The 18,737-nt window shown below is 37.8% G+C and overlaps 1 protein-coding gene across 6 annotated transcripts in view; it reads right to left on the bottom strand.

Moving 5' to 3' along the window:
• KCNQ1 (potassium voltage-gated channel subfamily Q member 1) overlaps positions 1–18,737 on the bottom strand; it is a 422,193-nt gene that overhangs the window by 248,132 nt on the left and 155,324 nt on the right. For 4 of the 6 annotated variants that reach the window (XR_011328096.1, XM_069803651.1, XM_069803647.1 and 1 more), the window contains 7 exons: positions 15,547–15,657; positions 12,930–13,025; positions 9,493–9,615; positions 8,350–8,491; positions 7,003–7,029; positions 4,551–4,616; positions 1,103–1,223 (listed from right to left, as the gene is read on the bottom strand). Coding sequence is in view for 5 of the 6 variants with exons in the window: in XM_069803651.1 (XP_069659752.1) it covers positions 1,103–1,223; positions 4,551–4,616; positions 7,003–7,029; positions 8,350–8,491; positions 9,493–9,615; positions 12,930–13,025; positions 15,547–15,657 (686 nt within the window). In the remaining variant the exon portion in view is untranslated. The remainder of the gene's footprint in view (positions 1–1,102; positions 1,224–4,550; positions 4,617–7,002; positions 7,030–8,349; positions 8,492–9,492; positions 9,616–12,929; positions 13,026–15,546; positions 15,658–18,737) is intronic. The other 2 variants (XM_069803649.1, XM_069803650.1) reach the window with 2 other exon arrangements.

Genomic DNA, 18,737 nt, shown 5'->3' with positions numbered 1-18,737 from the left:
TTTATGACTTCCTCCTCCTGCTTGTACCACTAAGAAATCTTCCAGAATACAAGTCTCCTAAATCCTCTGCCTACAAATATATGTACATTTAGGTGATTCAGCTGAAAACGCAAGTCCTTTTGTTTGGGGGCAGGGAAGACTCCCCCCAAACCCACTTTTTTTTAAAAAATGCCCTTCTAAAGTGACTATAAAAAGTACATTTGTGCTTCTTTGCTATTTATAGTGTATAGGAAGAAGGCCTGAAATGGCAGCAGGCACTTCTGCATGTTTTGTACCTCAGAAATATAAGTATGCCAAGAATTTTCATCTGTGGTTTCACTGCAGAAATCCTCAGATTTCTAGGAATAGGAGGGCTAAAATTGTCTCATTCCTCTGCTAGAGGACATACTGTCACACATCTCCTATGGTAAATAATAAGCATTTGTCAGGAGTTTGAATTAAACAATGACAGAAGATTTTTTTTTTAAAAGGCATTTGAATAAAAATCTTTTACAATTCTCAATTTTTTAGAATAATCTGATAACATGGAGATAACAGTTTAGTATAAAAGACATGTGGAAAATCTTCTTTTAAAAGGACAAAACCCAACAAAATAAAAAATACAGGCCTATTTCAGATCATTTTTATGTACCACAAAGCAGTAATAAAGATCAAAACAGATCTTTTCTTCCAATGCAGATCATCATTTGACTGTTAGAGAAGGTGCTGCTGAAATGGAAAGGCTGGTATTTCATATAAATAATATTTTTAAATTTGCACTTTACAGCTATTCCACTTGTATGGTGGAGTGAGTAATATAATTCTCAACAGGCAAGTACTCCCACACATTGTCTCCATGTGAAAATCTTGAGGCTATCAACCACCAGCTGCCCCAAGACATTAGCTAAAAACTAAAGCCTTGTGTCACAGCCAAGTGAACTTTTCTTTAGGTCAACATGAAGATTTACTGGCACTCAGAACAGTATACACCAGCTTCAAGGTAAAAAGAGTTTGACGCAAATATCTGAGATAGCCCTATCAGCTCCATATTTCAGCTCCTCCCACCTGAATTGGCTTCTCTTGTCTAAGTCAACTAATGCACAATTCAATAGCCTTGACTTACTGTGAGATGTGAGTTATTGGGGTCAACAGTGTCTCACCCTCCAGGTCAAGCTCATCGGCAAAGCTGTTGGTCCTGATGAAGGGTCCTGTGTTCACATCTAAAAACGTTGGGCTTTTTTTCACTGTGAGGAAACACGCAGATAACAGTTAAAGCAATAGCATTCGGCTTTTTCAAGAAAGGTCTACCACTCATTTGGATCTCTGAAATACTGTACATTTTAACAGAATATTGAAAACAGAAGATACTATTAAAAAATTGCATATACCACAGAGTTCATGAAAAGTAAAACTTTAATTCTTCTTCTACCCAAAGAATTTCAACTTCTGCTGAAGACTTAAAGCTAGGGGGTTTTTTTCTTTTTTTTTTTGTTCATATGCCTTATACACTAGAATGTAGGGTATCTATATCACAGGCAGCTTCATGCATTATAAAACTTATTGTACAATACTCAGCCATACCATGGACCACTGCTCTACAACAACAGCATATGAGTGCAATGCAATGACAAGATCAATTTCTTTTTATATCATCTCTACTTCATGTTTTAGTTTATAATACCAGCTTCTGGGGTGTAATTACTATGACTAAGATCAAGAAACCAGGCCTAGATCAACAAAGGAACCTAGGCATTTTCACGGTGAGCAGTCACCTCCTGCCACGCGCTGTCTGAGCCAGCCTGCTGGCTCCCAATCCCTCTCACACTTAGGCACAAGGATGCCTCATCTTTGAGCCCAGGCACGAGGCAGGTGGCAAGATGTTCAGTTCATCCAAGATGAAGCCCTTAGTGAGAAGGCCATTTCACAAAACTTCAGATATTGAAAGTTTTCAGTGGCAAAGTTACTTGTATACCAACTTTCATGCACCCAAGAAATTAGGCAGAATATTACACATTTCATTTTTAAACTCAGGCTCCTAAATTCTGCCAGACTCTAACATTAAGAGCCCTAAGTGCTTTCTCCAGCATGGTCCTAACATTTGGTAGAGAAGCCACAAAATTTGCATATAAATAAATCCACTATTGTATTTATACATGATTGTAAATTAATTTTATAGAGAATAAAAACCACCAGTAAAATTCTGTAGAAATCATAGGTAGATTCTGACACCGCCATAGAAATCTTTATCTGTGTAACTGGCTGGATCATTCAATGAAATAATTATAATGTTGTAATTTATGAAGTCCCTACTGTATTAAATAAAATACTTTATAATATAACAGTAAATAATGTCCTGCCAAAATGCAACATGAAAGCTAAAGGAATACAGCAGAAATAGCTAACTTAAATGTAGCTGAATTTAATGAGAATGGAAGTGGGGATATCAGGAAACAATTTTTTTAAAAAAATGCAACCATTTTACTCAAGTAAGTAGATCATTTCATATGGCAGAAATGGATTTGAACTTTTACAAATAATCAGAAGAGAAAATGTTATTATATCATCAGGCACATGGCCATTCAAAATTACAATGGGAAAGACCACTCTCCAGAAATTATAATAGGAGAGGAAGACCTCTGAAATCAGTAAAAAAAAAAAAAGACAGACAAATGCTAGGTGATAAAATTATTAAAAGCAGGAGCCACTTGCAGCATTTAAAAATGAAAATGAAAATTCTACAGTAAGTTTTAGCTAATGCTAGCTTCCTATTTTCCTATTTTTGGTTTTATTGTCACATTATTTAATCACTTTGCTGTAGTCATCATCCAAGATAGTGGCTGTAAAACAAGCAAAATAATTCCGGATTCAGAGATGCAGTAAAATGTCTTTAAAACAGATTCCTTTTGGCTTTCACTAAATTAATTTTCACTGCTTTCATTTCTACATGATACAAATGAAACTTTCCCAGTTTCTAAGAAAGGACTCACAGCCTTTTTAGTTTTCCTGATGACAAGTGATAAAACTGCTGAACCTAAAACCATCTAGAGTGTTTGCTGAACACTCACCAAACTGTGCTTATGAGAGACACAATACACACAGTAAACAAGTGTATTTGCAGAAATTGCTATTCTTGGATCATTCACGGTTACTGGTTTTTAGTTTCATGGGAGGGGAGAGAAGGAGTGGCACAATGAAAAAGGAACAAGAAGTCAAGACTGTACCTCAGCCTCTTTGAAAGTGCTGTTATCTGAGAACACAGAGATGAAGAGCTGCTTAATATGAGGCAAACATGGTATCTCCCTCCCTCTTTTTATTTTAAAATTTTCCAAGTAGATCATAACCAAGATCAGTCTGTTCTGGTGACCGATGCAGCTCTCTGCTCTTTATGCTCTCATTCTTAAATGCATGTTGCTGCTTCCAACATGAAGGAGGAACCACTCCAAAACACTACCATGCAACCTGCTTGCACAGAGAGAGAAGGGACCAAGAAAAGAACATGGCCTTAATGAGAGCTTCCCTGCCACAAAGTGCCTTGAAACAAGGCTCAAGTAGAACACCAGGGAGCATATGCTGCCTCAGCACTTTTTTTATTTATAAAAATAAATTCATAGGCATTTGACTTTGGAGGAGCCTTTCTTACAAAGGAGTGTTAAAAAAAAGTACATTAAAAAAAAGACACTAAATTTCTAAATAAGTAAGCTAAAGGAAAGAAAGGAAGCTTTAGAAACTCATTTTCAATGGATAATAATGAGTGAAAAGAAACAGGCAACAGGTGTAACAAGGGATATTTACTATAATTCAGGGGTCCCCAAGCTTTATTTTCTCTATTTTTGATGGGTAGCAGCAGCAACTATGGTAACAGCCATGACTATCCAACTGATAAGGCTGAGCCAAGTACTACTTTGAAATGGCAGAAAATACACTCCCCACAATACGAGAGCCCCTGCTTTAAAACAGAAACTCTGAACTTTCTGGTAACATTCCAGGTCAGGCTGGACGGGGCTCTGAGCAACCTGATCAAGTTGAAGATGTCCCTGCTCATTGCAGGGGGGGTGGACTAAATGACTTTTAAAGGTCCCTTCCAACCCAAACCATTCTATGATTCTATGAACTTTCAATCGAGGATTATAAACACAATAACAAGAAATTACTGATAGGTTTTCTATATAACCAACACAACAATTTTATATACAGTATGACATGTATGCAGATGCTTTTCTGGTAGTGGGGTATTTGGCTAGTAAGACAGAAAATATTTTGCAGTTCCTCTGTTGCAAGCACAGACAAAAAATTTAAAACACTTTAAAGCACTTTTCATGGAAAATCTGAGTTTTAATTAATGCATTTAGAAAATAAGTCTGTTCTGCAAAAAAATTCTTTTTTTCATTTAACCACTGGCAATTTACAAGCTGAACAACTTTCCAAACTCAAAATTCTACTGATATGCCTACGCTTTCTTTAAAAACCAGCACTATAATTTTCTATGCCACAGCAGGCAACTCCAGACAGAGCATTGCAAAGATTTAGTAGTTAACAAAGGTGATGGAGCAATGAAATATTATGAGCTTTACCTGGAGAAGAAGGAGCACTGGAAGACTGCTGGTCTGCAGAAAAGGATGGCCAGGAGCGCTGACAATCTGAGTCAGAGTAAAGATGCACATAAAATAAGGACAGATGGGGTGGGGTGGGGGTGGGGGGGTGGGGGGAGAAAAAAGCTCCAGATAGGCAGCTGAGGAGATGAAGGCATACGTAAAATATAGTATGTTGTACATGACATCTTTAAAAACAAAAGAAAAAATACTGCGGAAAAGACTTTGTATGAAACTCTTGAAGTGTGCATTACATGTTAGCAGAATATTAAATCACCACTAGGGGAGGCATCGTTGTCCCTTCGAACCCATTCTTCATGACAGTGTCACCTGCTGCAAGATATTCCTCCCTACATGCCAGTCCCATTTTGAGGAAAGTGATCTATATGTTTGCCCCTTCCTTCCTGACTTTAGGGTTTCCTCAAGTGTTTCCCTTTCCAAAGTGTACAACCTCATAGGGGTCAGACCCCTCTTGCTCTGGTTCATACTGTTCACATAGTAGCTAGCTCCCAGTCAGATTTCCGTGCTGTCAGGTGGACAGACGAGTACTGCCACCCATGTTTGAAGCTGCCTGACACATCCCATAAAAAGCATTTGAAGCTGCCCACTTCAACCATTTAAGCCAAGTGTCTGCCTCAAGCTGAATTTCTTGGGGAAAATTTTCAGGCAAGCAAGAGGAGTCAATGACGAGAAAGAGACTCAGCAAAACATAACGTTTATGCTATGTTTAGTTCTTTTTAATAGTGTTATCCTTTTAATAACTATTTCATTAAGAAGTGCCTGTGGGACAGAGTGGTATTTTTCAGAATTGTTGCCTCACTTTCATGCAAAGAGAAAAACTCTTAAAATATAAAGGTATTGGTGTTAAAAAAATCTGAAAAAAAGCCTCATTTTGCAAGCGTTCTGTCAGTGCTATGCATGCTCCAGCCACAGCTCTTGGGTCTTTGCTGAACTGATGATGCCAGGAGAAAGGAGGGGAGAAAAGGAGGTGGAAATCTTTGGTTGCACAATTGTACTGGCAGGGAAGCCAGATGGGGGATCCAGGAGTGTGAAGACTTGAATATAATTGGGCAGCCCAAAGACAGAAACAAAATTTACTGAATATGAGAAAGCAGCATATGGATATGTGACTAGAGGCTTTCTGAGGATGAAATCAAAGCTGAATGAGCATCCATTAGTCTTGTACTTCCTAATTTCTTGTTTCTGAGCTTTTGACTTGGCAGCTTCAGTTTTCTGCGTAGGTAATCTTACTCACAAGCAAGTACAAAAACACCCTCTCCTCTTTATTTCTTCGAGTCAGTGTGAGAACAGTGTTAGGTGACCTCTCGGGTTCACTGAGCTCACGCTGCCTGGCTAGAAAATAGAAACTGAACCTATGGTGGCTGGCAAAGCTCCTCTGATATTTCCCCAAGATGAAGGAATTTCTTGTTCATGTGAAACAGGTGACTTCATGGCTCTTGCTGCTTTTCTGAGCTTGTCCTACCATGCTCACCCCCAACAGAGATGCACCGCTTGGAATACAGGAGAAAAGTGAAAACTGGAAAATGGGCAAATCAAGGATTGGTCAGGGGGAGTCAAGGAGATTCAGTTTGTTTTCTGCTTTTTTACCACCTTAATTGCACCTGTGCTCCACCTGGGTTCAGAGGAGAAACTGAACCTTGTATTTTCAGACAATTTAATCCAAGCCTGAGCATCCTTGCACTCAATCACTGAAAAGAAGCCTCTATTTTCTTTAGTGGCTGTAGAGCAGACAACTTGCAGGTGGCTTACAGCACTCTCACTAAATCACAAGAGTTTTTTTGCCCAGTCCTAGCTCTAATCCTAGACTCTTTGGGGAACCCTCAATTGTTAAGAAAGTGCCTAAGCAAGCACATTAGAGACATCACAGGACTACATGGCTGCTTAAGTGATCACAGAATCCAGACAAACAGTAAAATAAATTATTTAATTTATGGGTCCCCATCTGTTCACAAATATCTACAGAGCATTTTTACAGGAACAGATGTGTGTACTTCAGAATGCACAATATTGGAGGTCAAATCTGGAAGTTTTTCCTCCATCCCAATCTATTTGTTTAGAAATTAATTCTCAGCTATATGCTCAGATAACTTAACTACTGGATAAATCATACCTTATTTATATGTACATTATCTTTTTCTATTGGTTATATATACACGAGCAATTTTTCTCAATAATAAAAAAAACACACCAGAGATCATCTACTTAAATGACTGCTCACTTTTCTCTTGTAAAGAAACCGTTGGTGCAATTGTGACTACAAGTGTGAGAATGTACATTTTTGTCTGTTTTGATCTCCTTGGCTGCAAAAGATTTCTAAGAAACTATACGGCACTAGACACACATGAAAAGCACTGCAAACACTACATGGTCATAAGCTGGCATGCCATAGATAGAATTATTTTCCTCAACTTACCAAGCAATTTTAACATTCCTGTTTGTCCTGTATACTTGTAACAGTTTAGAGAGAGCAGAACACAGATAAAAAAGAAAAAAGATAAGTGTCAGAAGAAATTAGAGAAAATCCTTTTATTGAAAGCTATAGAGCTGATTTTTGAAGTTGCAGTAGTAGGCTGCCTGCAAATCATATTGTCCTTTAATCAGCTTAGAAACTTAATGATGAAAGGTGGGACTTTACAAATCTAAGCATTTGTACAGTTCATTCACTGGATTGTTTTGAAGAAAGGTATCTGTAGACAAAGACTGAGACACAGACTAAACTTAGTACTTGTCCACCCTTTAACAGCTATGTCATTTCTACAACCAGATGCAATTTTCAATCATTCCTTAATAGAGGCCAAGAAAAAGTGGAAAAGCATGCATGTTACAGAACAAGACAAGACAGAAGCATATCAAAAAAGTACATGGAAGGTGAGACTTTCTGCTTGAATTGAACTCTGCCTGGTGCCAGCCCACATTTCTATCTTATTTTAAAGATCATTAAATTTAATCAGCTCAGCCAAATTTATGAGAAAAAAACATAAGTACTTAAGGTATCCATAGTCAATAAAACACACCTTAAAAATTAAACCTCATTCTTGCTGCCAAAATTTGAGCAATACACATTAAAAGCTTCTAATAAAAGTACATTTGTAAAAAAGCCACACTGTAAATTCAGAGTTATTTGGAAGTTCATTACAGCTAAAGCAACTATAACTAAGCTATTAATTATAAGGTGACTATCAGAGGCCTTTCTTCTTTTTCCTCATACTGTACCATTTTGTACAGTGACAGTTAATACAGATGGATCTACATTCATTTTAAGTACTTCTGCTTTCAAAATTTCATTCACAGCCTACTCCACTGAGCAGATGACAGGAAGGAGCACATGATAGTTTCATATAGCAGACTATGATCAGTGCAGCCAAGATGTGTCAATTCTTTTTGGTTGAAGTACAAGCACAATAGTAACACATCTTGGGTAAATTTCACGTGGAAAAGCTGACAGCTAATCCCTGTAGTTTCAATCAATTGCAGAATTGAGGAATGTATGCACCAGCCTCAGAGACAGTAGCTCTTCTGGCAGGCAGAAATGACAAATAATCTCAGTTTGTCTGCAGTGAAGCATGCTCATTAAAGAAATGGTTGAACCTCATCCAGACGAGCCAGCAAACAAAGTCAAAAAGCAAAGTATTCTTGCTTTAGAATGACAAGAGCTTGTTCTGTCCTCATCCTCTCTCCTACAGATATTAAAGAGGAACTGTGTGTAAATCACTAATAGAAGCCACTACAGCTACTGCCATTTTATAATGGAATTTCTTACCAGAATGTTCATAAGCTTCAAAACTGAAATCAGGTTTCCTGTCCTCCGTCACATGGTCATAAGTGATGTGTGGAACAGTTAACATTCTATCTGGAGAAGAAGGCCCATTGTCCTTGTCTAACTTAAATTTCTTCTTTTTAACCTAAAAACACACGTACATTAAATTACTCAAAGTCACATTTAGTTACATTTTCAGTAGTATCTTCAATAATAATGCAGTCCCCAATGAACTATAACCAGCCAAAACAGTGCCTAATCAATTACGTTTTCATGATGCTACACAGTGCATTTCTAAATAAGATTGACCCCCATCTTGCCAAAACTGGCTAATCACTAGAATTCTGCACACTGTCATTAGCAAATCCCTTGCCTGCAGTAAAAACATCTGCTAGCTCTGTGACAGTTTATATAAATCAAACTATTCTAGAATATCTTCACCATTTTATGGATGCAATACATCATACCTTCAGCAAAAAGCAAATGGATATATTGCTACTGAACTCAGATGAACCTGGGATACTAGGGAAGCTTTTGCACAACATCATCTCCTTCCAGCTTGGGAGTCCTCTGTAATACTCTTACAACAGAGAGGATGAAGTATTACATAATCTAAACATTCTGACAAAGGGGTTTTGTTGCTGTTTTTAAAATTAAAAAAATTCTTAACTTATGGAGTCAGTTGATATGAAAATACTACCATATGTAGGCACAACATGTCTTCACCATAGAAGCTTAGAAAGCCACGAAATCATAGCTAAGAGAAGCAGTAGTTTTGTTGTTTTTTTTTAAAAAAACAATTAAAAGTTACTGTTTTGGAAATAGTAATTTTCTTTTTTTTTTTCCTTTGCTTATAGTTTTTCAAACAACAACAGTAAGTTACTGACTGATGTGCCTAAGTCATTATTGCTCTTTTCCAAGCCCATAGATCCATTAAAAAAGTTAAGATGGGGAACTGAAGTAAATTAAGTTACGGTTTAAAACATTTGTATACTGAAAATCTCAAAACTGAAATGAAAATAAATACTTTGAAACCAAGTAATAATCTGTAAAACAAACACAACAAATAGCCTCTAGAGAGTAAACAAATTCAATCTAATTTAAAAAATGTAAATTACTATAATAGGAAATGTTAGTTACTGGTACCATCACTGATTTCTTCGGTTTTGGACTGGGTGACAGCAAATGATAATTTCTGGCAGGTTTTCGGATGTATATTTTCCATGTAGAAGAGTCTGGGTTTTCTGCTGCATAGCATCTCCATGCAGTCTAGAACAAATGTTTTAAGCAACAGAACAATTGAAGCAATCGGATTTGTAGCTATCTGTACTAAAAAGTAACTTCCAAGTAGCATGTTAGTCATTCTTTATTTAATAGTATTCTTGATTTTCCCTACTGGAAACATAAACTCAGCATGGTTTAGAATCCATATTTAGTAAACAGAAACCACATAGTTTGAACTGGGCAAACCAGAAAGGAAGATCAGTCTTTTCAAGTGCAACTTTTGTTTGCATTAGCAACAAACAAATAGTAAGAGAGAATTCTAGACTGGACTCAAAAGATTGGGTTTAAATTTCTTGCTCTGCCCCAGTTTCCCTCTCTGACCATTCTGCCCATTGCATCCTGTGTTTCAAGCTCCTACTCGGAAAAGAAAAAAAAAAAAAAAAAAAAAAAAAAAATCATTCTTCCCTGCCTCACAAGAGTACTATCAGAAAAAAAAACCCCAACCAACCAATTGTGATGTGGTCAGTAGGGCTATATTCATACAAAGAAATAAGACCGAGGGCATGAGGGAACAGCACCAATGGTTAACCAGGAGCCAAAAGCCAAAACCAGTCCTCCCTCCTGCCAACCACCAATGATTAAAGTACTATGTTCCAAGACAAAAAGGAGGAAAACCAAGCCTAGAAAACAAGACCAATCAGAGACAAAATACTACTGCATTCTCACTTAATTGTGTAAATATATCAAAGTTGATTAATAATTAGTCTCCACATTAAAAAGGCAGATCCTCATTTACAGACTACATGAAAAAAGGACACACATACACATACACAAAATCTAAAGTGGGAAAGGCCAGAAAACACTAAAAGGAAGAAACAAAGCAAGGCAGAATGACAAAGGAAAACAGACAGCAGTTGAAAAGTAGAGGATCAGACAATCACCATGTAATTCCCACCACGGTTAATAGGGTACTGGAAGAAACAACTGGCCACTAGAAGATAAGAAGGAATACAGGGAAAAAGTATCACTCATTTCAGCTGTTGTCACCTTGTATTTATTTCATAAAATTCTTGGTTTAAGAATAAACTTTTTGTAAATTATTTGTAGAGCATTTATTAAACTGGGCTTTTAGAAGTCCAAGACTATTAGTAAATCATAATTACCACTATTAAGAACAGGTAGTCAGCAACTCATTGTCTATCCTCCACCCCCCCTTAACATTTCAGATAGAGCCAAGTATAACGTTCTCGATATGCAATCTCAGGCTTCCCAATAATTTGGGGTTGATTTCCCAAAAGAGTCAGTGGGAGCACTAAAAATCCATTCACAGAATCATGGAATGGTTTGGCTTGGAAGGGACCTTAAAGATCATCTCGTTCCAACCCCCCTGCCATGGGCAGGGACACCTTCCAGTAGACCAGGTTGCTCAAAGCCCCATCCAACCTGGCCTTGAACACTGCCAGGGATGGGGCATCCACAGCCTCTCTGGATAACCTGTCCCAGTGCCTCACCACCCTCACAGTAAAGAATTTTTTTCCTAATATCTAATCTACATCTACCCTCTTTCAGTTTAAAACCATTACCCCTCATCCTATCACTGCACTCCTTGATAAAGAGTCCCTCCCCATCTTTCCTGTAGGGAAAGGTACTGGAAGGCTGCTATAAGGTGTCCCCGGAGCCTTCTCTTCTCCTTGCTGAACAACCCCAACTCTCTCAGCCTGTTCTCATAGGAGAGATGCTCCAGCCCCCTGATCATCTTCATGGCCCTCCTCTGGACCCACCCCAACAGGTCCATGACCTTCTTATGCTGGGGGCCCCAGAGCTGAAGGCAGTTCTGCAGGTGGGGTCTCATGAGAGCAGAGTAGAGGAGGAGAATCCCCTCCCTCAACCTGCTGGCCACACTTGTTTTGAGGTGGCCCAGAATGCTATTGGCTTTCTGGGCTGCAAGCAGACATTGCTGGCTCATATTCAGTTTTTCATCCACTAATACCCCCAAGTCCTTCTCCACAGGGCTGCTCTCAACCCACTGATCACCCAGCCTGTATTTGTGCTCGGGATTGCCCTGACCCATGTGCAGGACCTTGCACTTGGCCTTGTTGAACTTCATGAGGTTCACACAGGCCCATGTCTCAAGCCTGTCAAGGTCCCTCTGGATGGCATCCCTTCCCTCCAGTGTGTTGACCGCAGCACACAGCTTGGTGTTGTCAGCAAACTTGCTGAGGGTGCACTCGATCCCACTGTCCATGTTGCCAGAGATGTTAAACAGGGCTGGTCCCAACACCAACCCCTGAGGAACACCACTTGTCACACGTTTTCCACATTCTTTGCAAAACCGTACCTTTTTCTAACCATGCAATCCAAACGAAACACACTGAGTCTGAAGATTTTTGGCTAATCTCTGGCTATAACCAGAGCCCTAAATTTAAACCTTTTTCACATTAACTCTGGGACTGTTTAGTTTCAAGCATAAACTTTACAGTTAGCTACTGTTTCCATAAAGAGCCTGACCTGGAAATCCACATTCACTCATGAAGCTAGAGAAATAAGTCATATGAGAACACAAAAATGATACAGCTTAGGTGCACATCTAGATTTCTTTTAAATTTGATCCCTATGCTTCTAAAGCTACATGCAGATACTAAGGGAGGGAAGAAAAGCTGGAAAAAGCTAGAATGAAACAATATTAATACTTCTCCAGGGTGAAAAGCTGGCTCCACTGAAGTAAAGGATAAAATGTCATTGACCTTACTGATGCTGAACTGCAACTGTATTTCTAACAGAGTGGATCAAAATTTTTCTTCCTGTATGTTATCCTACATGAAAAAAAACGATTTTGCAGAATCCCAGTGGTTCCCAGCCACCTATCCTGGAGCTGAAAAATTCAGACAAGATTTTCCTATTTAACATTCTGACTTAATTCTCCTAAATTTGAGATTTTTAAGAATTTATTTGTCCCAACAAAAATAAGCATATTTGACATTTGTCTTTACAAGCAACAATATATTTTTTAAAAGTACAATTTTACATGAAGCCTCCTCTCTTTTTTTCTCTACTGCAAGCATAGTATTTCATAATATTTTCCCCAGGTAAATTGTTCAATAATTTTTCAATAACTACACAATAGCCTTCAGTTTTGATTTTAACCAGCTGAATTAAACAGTTTGTACAGATTTGGGAGGGAACTTTTCTGCTTATTAGCTTACATTAAAGGTGGGATTTCCAAAACAGTTTGAAAGACGTGCATCTGTAACTCCTATACAATTTTTAATGGGAATCAGGCACGAAAATACTACCAACAGTTTTGAAAAAAACTGTAAATGGAAAGAAATTATAGTATGCAAAATACAGGAACTCGGTACCTGTATGAGAGAGGCAGCAGCTGGAATTTGACGGTTGAAATGCTTCTGTCGTTGTTTCTGTTGTACCTTTAGGGCAAAGCCTGAACCAAGAATTCCCTGTGGGAAGAAAGAAAACACAGATCTAATTTTTTTTAAGGGGGAAAAAACCCACACATAAGCTTGCCAAATTATGTTGTATTAATAAACTTCTATTCAGCATCATAAAACCCAACTAATTATTTAGAGGAAATGACTTAATACTGTTAAGTTTTTAAACTCAGTATTACTTGTTGAAACAAACTATGAATGCTATCATGCCCTGATCCAAACTCTATTTAAGTCAGCTGGACTCAAACACTAAAGAGCGAGCAGAAATGATATTTCATACCCTCTAAAAGCCTCATAAAAGCTTGTGCAGGGGAACGACAGAAGAGGGAGAAATATTAACCTGATGTGCTTAACTTCATTTTTATGAGAAATAAAGCTTTGGCATGGCATGATTCAGGTCACAAGAAAGACCTTTTAACTGTAGTATGGTAATTTCTATTTCCATATGTTAACGCATGCTGGGAGGGGAGGACAAAGAAGAGGAAAAGGAATATTACAAAATGGTCAGGATTTCAGCAAGTTCAACACAAGGCCATCTAATCCACTCTCAGGACAAAGGATATGGACTAATGGCACAGGATGGCATACAACCCAGAATGGCCTCCAAACGTAGTATAATAATAAAGTCCAAAATTAAGTATAGAGGGAGTCATTTATGCAGTCATTTCCATAGCTATAGACATATTTAACAGAGGTTTTAGTAACACACATGAAATGACATCTTCTATAAATCAGCTTACATGACTACACCTGCTCAAAAAAGTGTAATTCATCTTCTCCATATGGTAGTCAAGGTGTCAGAGCAGCCAGTGATCTTGGCTCAACCTCTAAGAACAGTATTAATCATCAAGTGTTTTGAAAGAACAGGAAAGGCCCTTCCTATTATGTTCGTTTAGCAAAGATCAAAGAGTTAATGATGCTCAAACATCACTTATTTGGGAAATGAAGGATCGTTGCTAGATCCAGAACCCATACCAGTTGTGTTTAGCCACAATTACTTTTGACTGTGATCTCAGCCAGTTCCCCTTATTTAAACAGCAACAAGGCAGCATGCAGTAGTTACTACCTATCAACTATTTACTGCTAGAGCTTCAAACCCTAAATTTCCCCCATGGGCCAACTCACAAGAACAACTTAATTCGGTAATAAAATCACACAGATAAAGGGGTGTGTGGTGGTGTTTTACTTCTACAAACGACTAGGGAAATCTGATAGGTAAACCTAAAAGCATTGCTGTGAAGGTGGGGCTGCTACACAATTATTTATAAAACATCTTTGCTCGCATTCAAGTCTGAGGGGAAAAAAAAAAAAAACAACCCACAACTCTTCAGTCAAAATAGTAGCTTTTGGCATTTTTTCTTACAAATCATTTCATTTACCAGATCTCCCTTCTAAACAAGGAATAAACGTGAAAGAGATTAGAATGAGGAGGGGGGGAAGAATATGCTTTAAAGGCAAACTGATGCTGGAGAGTCTAAAAATCTACACTTAATTACCCTCCTCTGCAAAAGATTGCATACCTTTAAAGTAAGCAACAAATTTTGAAAAGCCACTGGAGTTTTAATAGCTACTGTTTCACATCATGAAGAATTTTTGTGACGGTACTGGAGTAAAAGTATTCTTCTCATCCATCCTGTACTTATCCCCACCACTTCCCTGCCACAACTACACTAGCATCTGCTAACACAACTGTTCGCGTCACTGAACTGAAAAACTTGCTGAAAAATAAACATCTTAACAGCACATTTCAGGTGGCACAAATGTTGTAACAGCACAGTTCAGGAGTAAAGCTAAATTTGTGAAAAAAATACCCTTAACTACCATTAGCACTAAACATTTGGGGTTTTCAAACCACAGTCCAGGTTTTGCTGATTTTGACTTTACCCTTGGTACTCAAGTGCCTTGTTTCTTGTCAGAAAGTACCTGGGAACCCAATTTCAGTGCAAACAAATTGCTGTAACAACTTTAAAAGCTCAGCCCTATGTCACTTTTGGAAATAGGACTTTGGCCATGGACAGACACTAATTTGGCAAAGAGCTGCATCAGTGTCCCTGGCTGCTTATTGTTGTCTCTCTGCCAGTGACATCTTTTCAGCAGCTTTGCTAGAAGGATGTATGAGAACTCTACAGTTCGCCCTGGACCTAATCAGTTGAGTAAAATATGAGTGAATGCCTTAAAAAGCCACAAGATCACTAAGTCACTGAGTCCAGAAGTAATTAGCATGAGAAATAATTTCCTTTACCCTTCTGAGATGGGCAGAATAAGTACTTTGAATTAAATACCTTTTTCTCAAACACATACTAAATCTAGTGTTGCATACAATAAACACTGCATATGCAATTTTTTTTGGTACTTCTAGAAGCTCTTTTGCTACTACAATCTATATATATTTTAACTACAATGTAGAAGTTTAATACAAATCTTTCATAATATCAGGTTAAATGAAAGGTTAAAGAATGAATAACAAAATTTTCCTCTGATGACTAATGAGTCAACACCAAATTGCCAGCAAAAGCACAAGATAACCTACCGCAGGTAGTGCAAAAAATGAAATTGCAAATACTGAAAAACAAGATGCAATCGTCTTTCCTATCCAGGTCTGAGGCACTTTATCCCCATAGCCAATAGTTGTAACAGTCACCTGTAAAGAGAAATACATAGCACATTACAGCAAGTATCAATATGGTCATTATGGGTTGTTATTCTTTCTTCCTTTTTTATTTATTTTAAAGAAACACTGGTTGCATTCCTAACTCTCCCAGTGACAGTCTGTGTGACATTAATGAAGGTAACTCTCCTCTCCAGGTTTGCTTCCCCATCTGTAATAGATGGGAAAAGGTACAGGAAATTGAATTACAGTAAAATACATGCTTAAAATCTTGTAAAGTAAAACCATTAAGTCTTCATGGCTGAGGCAACTATACGGCATATGAAGTTACTGGGATATGGGTTGCCTGCCCACATCATACACTTTCCTTAGGGGGAAGCTGCCAACAGTTCTGAATTGCTCATTTTCTTTATGGGCAGGAGATGTTTGCTGAGAGGGCTGTTGCATAGGAAGAACATACATATACTGTAACCATGGACTATGACTGGGGTCAGACATGAAGTATTCTAGAGAATAATATTGGTATAAATAGCAAGAGAAGCTGAAAATTTTCCATGCAGTAAAGGTCCTGAAAACTTAGTCTAACAAATCACTAATTCGTATAATACATCAAGAGCAAGAACAGATAATTTAATGCACGCATGCAGGAAACATCTGTCGAGTCTGGGTTTCAAAACACTGAAGTAAAGATTACCACCACACTGATGTAGCATAACAAGGCTTAATAAGTCATTATTTGCATGAGCTCAAGGAAAGAATGGATTTGTTTGAAGCAGAAGGATACATTTGGCACCTGAGAGCAATTTAAATTCACCTATGTCACAAGCTATTTCTGAATTTGGAAATTATGAGAGATTTTTATCTGTGACTTTGAAGAAGGCTAACCAAATCAGAGCATGTGAAACCACATGAAGCTCTCAAGCAGTTGAAGCACACCTCAACTGCTGGCTGTTCAGATTTTCTTCTGACAGTATGGGCTTCAGCTGTCCAGGACACAGAGGATGGTTAGTCCCAGACAGTAATATACACAGGCCATCCCCACCTTGTCCTGCATTTGCTCCTAGTTCACCTGTCTGCTGTAATGCATACTACCCAGCGATTGCAGAAATGCAGGCAATACCTAGGGCAGCATCTCTAGGGAAGGAGAGAAGGGGAGGGCAGATTTACAGAGGCAAGATGTTTGTTAAGGGGGTAAAGGGATGGAGAACCTGGATTTGGGGAAACAAAAGGTCATGAAAGGTGCTTCAGGAAAAGTGTGGCTATTGGCCACTTCAATAATTGTCCGTTCCTACTAAAAGATGAGACACCAGAGGGAAATCCTGTGGATGTAAGTTCTGACCTGAGCTGTACCTCAGAAACACACAAAGCAAGCCATCCATACTCAAACTGCCCACCTTCTAAGCAATGTCATTATGTGTCTGTCAAAGACATGACAAAGGGACAGTTCTAGCTGCTTGACATGTTGATGTTAAAAGTTTAGTGCAAGCTGCTGATACTCAAAACAGTCAAGTATTAGCATTTAATTTTTAATACAAGTTTTTAAAATGTGGCTTATTTCTAAAACTGTTTCGTATCCTACAAAAGTATTTTAAGAATCAGCAAGGTGAATTAAGTACCCAAGTGCCTTTGCCTGTATTCCTGAAGACATTGTTGAAACACCACCTTAATTCAGGGCCTGATGAGGCACTGAAGGGATGACATTATCTCCTTACCTGCATAAGAGGGTCAGTTTAAAAAAAATCCTAAATTGTAATTAGAATTTCCTGTTCAAAATATATAGTATAAAAAAGGAAATATAATTATGGGAATAGTGATGGCCTCCAATGCCTTCTTCCACAAAAGATTGTACGAGAAGATAGTGGGTTATGCTTCAGTTTTTGAAAAGATTTACAAATTGTCATTGAAAATTTTTATCAACTATTCTGTTACAACCTTAATATCATGTTGAAATAGATACATTAACGAGAAATGTGAAAAGAAATAGGTACTTTTGAGCTGACTGAAGTATAACTGAAGAAAAATTCATACACAACTAAGAAGTATTTGTCACCCCTTTCCCACAACCCCCCTGCCCACCCCTTCCGAATTGGTCCATATGAAGCATCACTGACACAAGAAAAGTATTTTCTGTGCTGTTTGTTTAGGACTTTTTGTATTTTTTTTTTAATTTTGGAAACTGGGTTGCATATCAAAGTGTGTGTTTAACATTTTTCTCTGCCCTCATAACTAATCCATCTACAAATGCATTGTATTCCAAAATTACATTTTCTTTTTTTCCCCAAGATATGTGCTGTTGAAACCTTACATGCCAAGTTTCTGCCCTAAATGAAATTTTACAGCCAGATTATAACCCCCTAAAGAGTACAATACTAATTTTACAGTTGTAAAATAGGATTTTATTATGGAAATACTGACTCAACTTCTACTCTAGCATAGTAAATATGTTGGCATAATGAAATTAAATTGATACAAGAGCTCACACATTAAAATTTCATTGAAAAGCAGCATGTAAAACTAATTGTTTTAATTAGGAACAAAATCATATTCATCCATTGACTATTTCAGAACTTTGATCTGATGTACATCACCACAGGCTTTGGTATTAAGACTAATCTTGTTCCTATTAAATACGCATCAATAGTCTGAAGCAAAAATCCACACAGCAAGAAGAAATAGTTAGTCAGCACTGAATAGGGAAGGGATTTTATTCAAGGCTATCAGGCTAAAGTGAGCACAGCAAACTAATCAGGTGAGTAACAATGCTCTGTTGATGAAATTCTTTGTGTGCCTTGCAAAAATTTGGATAAACAGCTACAAAATACAAGAACACATGATTAAAAAGGCAGACATCACAGGACTGAGGGAGCAAACACAAACTAAAAGATTAAAAAAGCCAAGCGTTAAAGCAAACACGGGAAAGTCACCTTCTAGAAAATACCTTAACAACTTTGTTTCTAAATTTGCAGCACTGCAACTTCAAAAGCAATTGCACTAGGTATTGTTTTCCATACCAAATACCACTCAGAATTTTCTGACCCACTCGCAATACCCACCTTGATTAAATCAAGTAATACAAGAACAACATCCAGTGATATACCAGAAACATCAACTGG

Source organism: Haliaeetus albicilla, chromosome 16, assembly GCF_947461875.1.
Source record: "Haliaeetus albicilla chromosome 16, bHalAlb1.1, whole genome shotgun sequence".
NCBI classification, from domain to species: Eukaryota; Metazoa; Chordata; class Aves; order Accipitriformes; family Accipitridae; genus Haliaeetus; species Haliaeetus albicilla.
The sequence above is the reverse complement of the archived record's forward strand: the minus strand, read 5'-3'. Positions and strand labels throughout refer to the sequence as shown.